This window comes from Salvia splendens, chromosome 19 (genome assembly GCF_004379255.2).
Source record: "Salvia splendens isolate huo1 chromosome 19, SspV2, whole genome shotgun sequence".
Lineage (NCBI taxonomy): Eukaryota > Viridiplantae > Streptophyta > Magnoliopsida > Lamiales > Lamiaceae > Salvia > Salvia splendens.
The window spans coordinates 17,030,440-17,040,759 of record NC_056050.1 but is presented as its reverse complement, the minus strand read 5'-3'; the positions used below and the strand labels follow the sequence as shown (position 1 = coordinate 17,040,759).

At 42.1% G+C, this 10,320-nt stretch overlaps 1 protein-coding gene across 1 annotated transcript; it reads right to left on the bottom strand.

The window, feature by feature from the left end:
* Positions 1-678: 678 nt before the first annotated feature.
* Positions 679-4,217, bottom strand: LOC121780287 (cellulose synthase-like protein D4). The gene is made up of 2 exons (XM_042177834.1): positions 1,888-4,217; positions 679-1,648 (listed from the first exon to the last, which is right to left on the bottom strand). Exons 1-2 carry the CDS (start codon positions 4,215-4,217, stop codon positions 679-681), a joined length of 3,300 nt encoding a protein of 1,099 aa, XP_042033768.1.
* Between the last annotated feature and the right edge of the window lie 6,103 nt (positions 4,218-10,320).

Sequence of the window (10,320 nt, the reverse complement as noted above, 5' to 3'; positions counted from 1 at the left end):
AGAGGGGGAAGAAATAGTGTAAAGTGGGATTAAAAAATGGAGTACAAAAATATCAAAGCCGGTCCCCTCTCATCACAAATAGACATAACTGCCCTTTTGGAGATTTAAGATAGTTTCACCAAAAAAAATCCAAACAATAAAAAAAGTAGTTCAAACAATATTAAATCAAAATTAAGGATCTCTAGAGATATTTTTAAAGTTTTAGTTCCTAATTTGATACCAATCCATGGTTAAATGATCAAAAGAGATATTTCCTCTTTTATTTTATAGTATTAGTTACCACTTGAAACTAGTTTTACCTCCATCTCATAGAAATAGATTATATTTCTTTTTTCATTCATCCTATAGAAATAGTCCATATCCATTTATGTTAATATTTTTCTCCTTCTCTCTTACTTTACCAATTATACATTGAAATCCGAGTCAACCCTAAATAATCATTTTATATGGGACGGACGGAGGGTGTATAATTATGTAAAATTATAAATTCAGAATATCAATAGTACATAATTGTAGAAATGAATTTTATAAACTAGTACCAAACTAATATTTCATGCTAGTTAAGTAGTCTTGAAAAGAAGAAGGAGAAAGCACGAAACTCACTAACTACACTACACTAGACATATATATAGACAAGACATGGTGGTGAGAAAGAGATAGAATGAGAAAGTAAGTTGATCATGGGAAAGTAAAACCTCCACCACCAGCGGTGGCAGCAGGACGCTGGCTGACGGAGGGGTTAATGGCAACCCAGAGCAATGATATAGTAATAGCAATAAGGCCAGACCAGACAAAGACAATGGTAGGAGTCTTCTTTCTTCTTCCCATGAGTCCCTTAGCAAAAGGATAGAGATGCGCCAACACCCAGAAACTGAAGAAGGCTCCGCCAATGAACTTGCTCCACTGCGGCGTCGTCTCGTATATCGTCCTCAAAAATGCCACCACTATCGCTATTATGTTTACCATCCCAATCACAATCGGCGGAATCATCAGCGACGACCACTTCACCAAGTACAGCTCTGCGAATATATCATCGTTGTCCTCGCCAGCAGACTTCGATGTCAACGTGAAGGAGATCTCGATCCCGGCGATCACCTTCAGCAGACCTTGTACTACCGCTGCTAAATGCGCGCTGGTGCCAGAGATGAGCCAGAACTGTTCGTTCCTCCACCAATCTTCTAAACTAACGCCCGACCATTTGACCTCCAGTATGGCCAGACCAATGAGGCAAACGGACATGGTGAGCAGCAGGAGTAGGAAGGTGATGTCCAGATTTTTCACGATGAAGTAGCCAGAGAAGAGAGAGAGGGCCGGGAGGAAGCAATATACGATGAGAAATAAGGAGGTGAAGGGGTAGACGCCAACGTTGATATAGGCCAGACGTTGTAGAACGTTAAGCCTTTTAGTGGCTAAAAATGCATTATTTCTTGAGAAGAAGATCTCAACAGACCCTGTGGCCCATCTCAGCACCTGGTGCAGCCTGTCTGTCAGATTGATGGGAGCGGATCCCCTAAACGCGTCACGCTTGGTCACGCAGTAGACAGAGCGCCACCCGCGGTTGTGCATTCTGTATCCTGTCACCACATCTTCTGTCACTGAACCGTAGATCCATCCCACGCGATCCCCCCATTCCGTCTTGTCCTCATACCTATAATTGGCTCGTTACTTTTCAACATTTGTTTAAGAAAATTATGTTTTGAAATTATAAATATTAGTATAACTACACAAGTTTAGACCACTTTTTGTGCATAAAAATGGTCATATTTTAGATAGAGCCACTAATAATGAAACTGTCCGAAAAAAGATTACTAGTCACCACATGAATAACAATTACTCGCACTATACAATATTTACTTTGGATAAAGGAGCAATGAGTAATGAATATACCAGCATGAGACTACAGAGACAGCTTCGGCAACTGTGGTTGCATCAAGAGGTTCGTGAGGCGCCCTAAGAATACCTGGAGGGCGACCATACTTGACAGCCGGATGATCAGCAATCGGACGACCTTGGAACTCAGCCACAGGTATGGACTCCGCAAGTAATGTGGAATTCCCGAATCTCTTTGGTAGTAAGTCGACATCGAGTTCAGGGTCAAAATCAGTGGCCTTGAGTTCGGCGGTTTTGTCTACATTAGGAGGAAGTTTGTCTGGTTTTGGAGGATCGAAACCATAGAGTGCAAATCTTCGAAACATGCAGCCTGTCCCAACATAGACAGGACCTTGTAAGCCGTCAAGAGCTCGCATGTTACCATCGAAGAAGACAGTATTGTGGTTGGCATAACGATCTGATGGATCAATGCCTTCAAATCTTTGTGGGAACTGAATGTAGCAAATATCCTCGCCGCCCCTGTCCATCATGAAGCACATTCCTTCCCGAATAGCGTTGCAGTTGTAGATGTAGTGATCGCAGTCGAGGTTGAGCATGAAAGGTCCATTGGACAAAATAGCCGATGCTCGGACGAGGGCATTCATGGCACCCGCTTTTTTGTTGTGGTCATAACCGTGGCGTTTCTCACGCGACATGTAGACAAACATAGGCAGACGTATGTCGACATCACTAAAGTCGAGAATATTGTCTTCGGAACTTCCCATAAGTGGATCGGAGCTAGGAGGCTTTAACATGACTTGTAGAATTCCAGTATGGTCGCCCTTGGCATGCTCGCGGGATGCAACGGCCCACGTCCCAGGCCAGTGGGTGCCGTCAGCCATCCATGTAGCTTTAGTCACCTTAATGGGCTCTAATGTGTCAGCTCCAGTCTCCCTCATGTGCTTGAGCATTTTCATCTCTTCTCTTGCATTGAAAGCCTCTGATCTTCTCCTGATGGAATCTGGAAGTCCATTGATTCTTACTTTAAACTCATCATACTCTCTTTTCACTCTTCTTCTGTCCTTAACAAAGTCCACTCTGTTCTTGTTCTTGGTGGGATCTCCCTTGAGACTGAAGTAGGTCTCCGGATTCCGGGGTTCTATGTCGTGTTTCTTACAGAAGGGAACCCATAGATCAGCAAAACTACAGGCCTCAGCCATTGCTTCGAAGTTAAGTAGGGCTCCTCCATCATCAGAAACATAGCAAGCTAGTTTCTCGACGGGGTACTCCACAGCTAAGATGGAGAGAATAGTGTTAGCAGTTACGAGAGGGGGTTCCTTCTCAGGATCAGCAGTGGATACAAACACGTCCATCCCAGGAAGATCTGATCGGCCTGTGGGGTTGGTGGGGGAAGGAGATTCAAACTTGTCGCGCAACAGAGGTAAATCCGTTTCTCGATTGATGGGGTGCATCTTGGGGAGCTGATCAAGAATCCAAGAGAATGCAAACCATATTTCGCAGACGACTGACATCAACCAGAGCCAGACAGCATCCTCGTTTGGATGGCGCACTCTCCACACCAAGAAGAAGCACATGATAACAAAACGAATAGCAATGAGGAGCCTGTATGGGCTAATTATACTATTAGGGATATTAATGACACGGCTGAGAGGCCTCCATGGTTTATCAGCAGTCTCGAGCATGCCATGGTGCATTCCTCCATCTTCGTCCCCGTCCTCAGGCCAATACGCATTCCCATATCCATAAGTGCCCTGTGTTTCAAACAACCATTTGTTGTGATCGAATTCTCCATTTTGGTTCCTTTTCATCATCGACATTTGTTTATTATCCTTTTCGGGGCCGGGGAGATGGAGGGCTCCCTTGGAGTAGTTTGGTATTTCATCGTCAGAATCAGCACTCCTGTAAGGCTCCTTGCATCCGGGACAGAGACCAGTGTCTTTCTGGGCGTCCATGTAGCAATCCCGACAGATTTTGTACCTGCATTCGCAAGGGATCACGTCGTTGCCGCGCTCGTCCTTGATCACATTGCCATCGCAGGCCGGCATCGCGCACGATGACCCTTTGCAGCCGGCCATCTGGGGATGGGAAACCTGCGAGTCGATCACCTTGTCCATTAGATGGGCCCGCGTTACGCTGTTGAATCCCCCTGTGAATAGGGAACTTGACACGTATTGCTCCTCCGCTTTCGCTGCCACCGGCTGGTTGTCTGGCGTCACCGGAATGTGGACTGTGTAGTTGTTGTCGTCGCCGCCTCCGCCACTGGACATCTCGATCTCCTCCTTGGAAAGGCTGACGTACTTGCCGCTGGAAGTTCTCCTCGCGAATTTGACGGTGGAGGATCCTCCTTTTCCTCCCTTCTTCGAAGGTTGATTCGTTAGCGACGCCATGCACTTCTTTCTTCGAAGGTTTATTCAATCATTTATCTTAAATTATTTCATGCAATGCTGCCTCACCATCGCCATCATCTTTCCGAAACTTTTTGTTAAGAATGAACATGGGAAGACAAGATAAAAACCCATTGATTGATTTTCTACGACATTTTCGGAGAATGGATGAATGTACATTTGTTGCCTATATTTCAGCACCATGTCTCGTTGGCTTCTGGACTTCTCTTGCTATATTTGTTGCATGCTAGTATTACAAATAAATCATTTACGTAACATATCCTAATTTATATTTATTCAGGTGTTTGTTAACATCAAATCCTTGTATTCCATAATACTGTGGAGTAATTTTTCAAACAAAACTAATGAGTAGTCCACCACAAGTCACAAGTACCCACTGACCAAAGAAATTGGTTGTTTAGTGCCCTCTTTCCCAAAATTTAATTATCAAGATTTCTCTATTTTACTCGAATCGGTATTTCTATTTACAAAGTGTGGACTCAAATAATTAATGGAAATAGTGAAGAAAAACAATAAATATCATGTTTGTAGAAGAAAGCATTATAGCTGTATTTCTAGAAATAGATGTGTTGAAAAAACTGAATGAACTCTTTACATAGCATCTCTATTTATACTATGCTAGGAATGATCTAGAATCTTGATTCAACCTAAAGAAATATACCAACAAAACTTTGTCATGCAGGCTACTAATCACAACAATAATATTCATCAAATGACATTTCTCTTTTCTCCTGTGAGCACGTCTTTCCAGCTACAGCATGTACTTGGTCCTCACCCTGAGTTGGCACCTTATCCATGTTGAGCATCTTGATGCCTTTGCTCTCACAATCAATTATCTCTTTCTCATCTTCGATCATCATGCCATGCTCGTCAACAGATGGTCTCGAGCTAGGCATATTCTCAACACGTCCCCTCAATTCGAGTGCAGATCGCGCTATAACTCCTAGCTTGTTGCGCAGTCGCACGAAGGATTGATGACTCAGTGGCTTAGTCAGTATGTCAGCTAATTGATCCGAAGAAGGGACATGCCTTAGTTCTAACTCTTTTGCCAATACCTTATCTTGAACGAAGTGAGCATCCAGCTCAATGTGTTTAGTCAGAGCATGCAAGACGGGATTTGAGGCTAGGGCGATTGCACTTAAGTTGTCAACCCATATCACTGTGCTTGCATCTCTCTTGATCTTCAACTCACCAAATAGTGAATGCACCCAAGTTACCTATGAAGCAGCATAAGCCAAGCTCCGATATTCTGCTTTTGTGCTTGATCTAGCTACAACAGATTGCTTCTTTGCTGACCAAGATACTAGGTTGTTCCCATGAAAAGTGCAATAACCACTTGTTGATTTTCTATCATCCACATCTGATGTCCAATCTGAATCTGAGAAAGCAGTGATTCTACCATTCGATTTTTGAATATGAATCCCAAAATCTAATGTACCAGAGAGGTATCTCAAAATCCTCTTGACTGCCCTCCAATGGGTGTCTAGAAGTGAAGCCATATATTGGTTAACCTTATTGACAGCAAAGTTGATGTCGGACCTTGTTATTATAGCATATTGTAGAGCACCAACAGTGCTCCTATAGAATTTTTCATCAACCAATGGCTCACCAACAGGCTTACTTAGTTCACAGGATGAAACCATAGGTGTGGGGCAGCCTTTAGCAACTATCATGTTCACCCTTTTTAAAAGATCTTTGATGTAGGTAGCTTGACTAAGATGAAGGCAACTGGCAGTTTTGCACACTTCCACCCCGAGAAATAAATTCACCTCCCCAAAATCTTTTAAAGAGAAATGATCATTAAGCTGAGTAATCACGCGAGAAATGGAGGATGGGGAGTTACCTGTGATGAGCATATCATCGACATATATCAAAATATAAGTAACCTCTGCTCCCTTATTTCTGTAGAACAGAGAAGCATCTGCTTTAGATTGGCTAAAACCAAGCTCAAGAAGGACAAATAGAACAGTTAAAAACCAAGCTCTTGAGGCTTGTTTCAATCCATAAATGGCCTTGTTCAGTTTACAAACAAGATGAGGACCTCCTTGCTCAAAACCGGGTGGCTGCCTCATATAGATATCATCTTCCAAATTACCATTGAGAAAAGCATTGTTGACATCAAGATGTGTGATTTTCCAACCATTAGTGACAGCAAGACTAAGAATGAGCCTGATGGTGCAAGGTTTAACCACCGGACTGAATGTTTCATTAAAGTCAAAGCCAGCTTGCTGTGAGAATCATTGAGCAACAAGCCTAGCTTTGTATCTAGCTATGCAACCATCAATGTGTTTCTTGATCTTGAACACCCATGTACACCCGATAAGATTCTTTCCCGGTGGCAAGTTTGTGAGAATCTAAGTTTTATTCTTTAGAAGAGCCAAGAATTCATCAAGCATGGCTGCTTTCCAATAGGGAATCAGAATAGCTTCTAGGGCAGATCTAGGCAGTAAATAAGGTGAAATGGTGAGGGTGAAAACCTTGGGTTTGAAAATTCCGGCTTTAGATCGAGTGACCATGTGATGTGAGGGAGCATTTGTGGGAGCAGGTAATGTGTCCTGAGATGGGGAAATTTCTTGTTGAATATCCTGAGATGGACCAAATGGGGATGGGGAACTTGCAATGGATTGTGATTCGATAGAAGGGCTAGAAGTTTGAGAAACATCAGATTGAAAATTAAGAGGTGGTGGTGACATATCAGGAGAAGGAGCAACTGGAGGTGATATGATAGGTGATGAATACACTATGGAAGATGGGGAGTGGTGTATGGGAGCAGGGGAATGAAAGAAGTTGCTATCAGATTTTTTAGAACCAATAGTTTTAAAGGGAAAAATGGTCTCATCAAAAAGTATATCTCTGGTAATTATCACTTTTCCTTGTGGTAAAAGTGTCTTGTATCCTTTGTGATTAGGACTATAGTCAAGAAAAGTAGCAGTGACAGATCGAAACTACAGTTTGTTTTTGTTGTATGGTCGAAGAAAGGGATAACAGAGGACCCAAAGCTTTTCAAAAATGAGTAATCCGGTTTGGACTTGAACAACACTTCAAAAGGAGAGATGTTTTTCAGAACTTTAGTAGGAAGGAGATTGATCAGAAACACTGCAGTGATGAAGGCATCATCCCAAAATTTAGTGGGAAGGCCTGACTGAGCAAGAAGTGATAGTCCCATCTCCACAACATGTCTGTGTTTTCTCTCCGCCACACCATTTTGTTGAGGTGTGTAAGGACAAGATACTCTATGTAATATCCCATTATCCTTAAGAAAAGTAGAGAGGGCTTGAAATTCCCCTCCCCAATCTGTCTGCAACACCTTAATTTTACATGAAAACCGAGTTTCTACCATAGACCTGAATTTTCTAAAAACAGTAGCCACATCACTTTTTGTGTTTTAAGACCTATATCCAAGAATATCTATTGTAACTGTCAATGAAAGATACATAGTATGAGTATCCATTCCTTGAAGTCACAGGTGAAGGTCTCCAAAGGTCGCTGTGTATGAGTTCTAAAGGTGCAGAGTAAGAAGTTTGAGAAAGAGTAAATGGCAGTCTGAGATTTTGAAATGCAGCAAGGATGACACAAAAAATTCATTTTTCATTGACTCAAAAGGAATGTTACAGCCATTCAAATCAGTTTCAACAGTGGAGCAAAGCTCTGTTCAAATCGATGCCAACATTTGCTAGCAACATGTTCGGGCTTCTCACACAATTGACAAATAACCTTTCCATGGCTCCTTCCACCTCGACCACCTCTTCCAGATCTTCCTCTCCCAGCTCCCCCAAAACCCCCACGATTTGACTGCTGTGCAAAATCCTTTCCTGAGGAGTCTGCTGCTGCCCAGATTGTTGAACTACATTTAAGGTGGGTTGAGATCCTTCCAAACTTCCTCCAGTGCTGCTTATTCCTTCTAACCTTGTTTCAAAACTATGCAAAAGAGAGCAAACCTCCTGAACAGTCCATGGTTCAATCCTAGACGAGATTGCAACCATTAGTCAAATCCTAGGCCTCCTAGAATGTGGTTCTGAATTTGATCTTCTTCAGAGATTGGGCAGCCTACAGATCCAAGTAGATCACACCACGTCTTTATCTTTGACAAATACTCTTTCATAGGTTGAGATTCCTTTATCGTTGTCTGGATCTGCATTTTATATTGCATGATCTTAGCCTTAGATTGGCTTGCGTAGTTCTTCTCAAGAGCATCCCAGATCTCTTTGGCTGATTTTAATCCAACCACAAGGACCAGCGTGCTTTCTGAGAGAGAAGACAAAATCCACGCCGAGAGGCGCCTATTTTGTCGGCGCCAAGCGATGTACTCCGGATTGTGTTGACTCTTCTCCAATGAGGTAGGACTCGAGTCCATACCCCCATACCGCAGCTTCAATCTGCTGCTTCCACATCAGAAAATTCCCATTGCTCAGCTTGATGGAAATCGGTGGCATTTGAGCTAGAATCAGAGAAGCTGGGAAGGAGTGGCATTCATCTCCATTTTGGAAGGAAACTAAAAAACAAGATAAAAAAACAAAAAAAACAGAGCCTGCTCTGATACCATGAAGAAAAACAGTAAATATCATGTTTGTAGAAGAAAGCATTATAGCTGTATTTCCAGAAATAGATGTGTTGAAAAAACTGAATGAACTCTTTACATAGCATCTCTATTTATACTATGCTAGGAATGATCTAGAATTTTGATTCAACCTAAAGAAATATACCAACAAAACTCTGTCACGCAGGCTACTAATCACAACAATAATATTCATCAAAGGACATCTCTCTTTTCTCCTGTGAGCACGTCTTTCCAGCTACGAGCATGTACTTGGTCCTCACCCTGAGTTGGCACCTTATCCATGTTGAGCATCTTGATGCCTTTGCTCTTACAATCAATTATCTCTTTCTCATCTTCGATCATCATGCCATGCTCGTCAACAGATGGTCTCGAGCTAGGCATATTCTCAACAAACGGCATATCCAGCCAAGAATTAGTGGGGGCAAATGTCATACATCAACACATGTCAATGGACTCACAGGTCTTCAACTGTTCCTCTTGCTGTATTAAATGCTATAAGCATCCAACATATGAACCATGCATGCTCTCTTTTTACATTCACACACAAAATCAAGCTGCTTTTTTATCTCTAATCTCTTCTTTTTCTCTCTTCTCACCCTATTTTAATCTCAACAGTAGTTAGTACAAACCCACTGCTGTCCCACTTGTTTGTGTTGAATTTAGGCTAATTTTGGGGCAATTTGAAGAAATAAGGAAAAAAGGCAAATGAACATTGAAGAAGAGAAAAAATGCAGAATCCATTTTTTTTTTTAATCCTTCAAACCCCACCTTCCTATCCATTCCGAACCACTTCATTTATTAGAGAGAGCTGGCTGATCCTCACACCTAATTAAATCCATCACTCACAAATATCCCACTTCCACCACACACCATTTCAAGATTCCATTTTTATTTTAATTTTCCCACAAAAATTTCAATTCTGACTAAAAAGGTGTGGAGATGCGTGCAATTGTTGGTGGGGTGTTTTTAACTATGGCCTTGCTGCTGAGTTTCGGATTTTGCCACGTGAGTTTGCTTCGCATAGATCCCATGGAAAAAAATCGAATCTTTATTAAAAAGGTGGTGTTGATTTAGTTGCAGGAGATGATGGTGCCGGCGGCGGTGGAGGCGGAGACGATCATCGGCCGGAGGAGGCTGGGGAGCTTCCAGATATGCGCTATCTGCACTTGCTGCGGCGGCGGAAGCAGAAACTACTGTTTGTCGACGCCGTGTTGCTATGCAATCAATTGCAATATCCCAAACAGACCCTTTGGCTTTTGCTCTTTCACTCCCAAGACTTGCAATTGCTTTGGATGCCATCTCTAATCTTCTTGTAATTATTCGTGGTAAGTATCATAAATGTGTCATTGTTATTACAATTACTGATATTTGCAGTTTATGAATAGTGGTAAGTAATAATGTAAGGTAAAAAGAGTGGACAAAAATTATAGTACAAGGGGGGATTGGTCCAACCATTCATTCCCACCAGCTGTATATTACACATGTATTTAGTAATGGATTAATATGAAAAAATGGATATGTGATGGA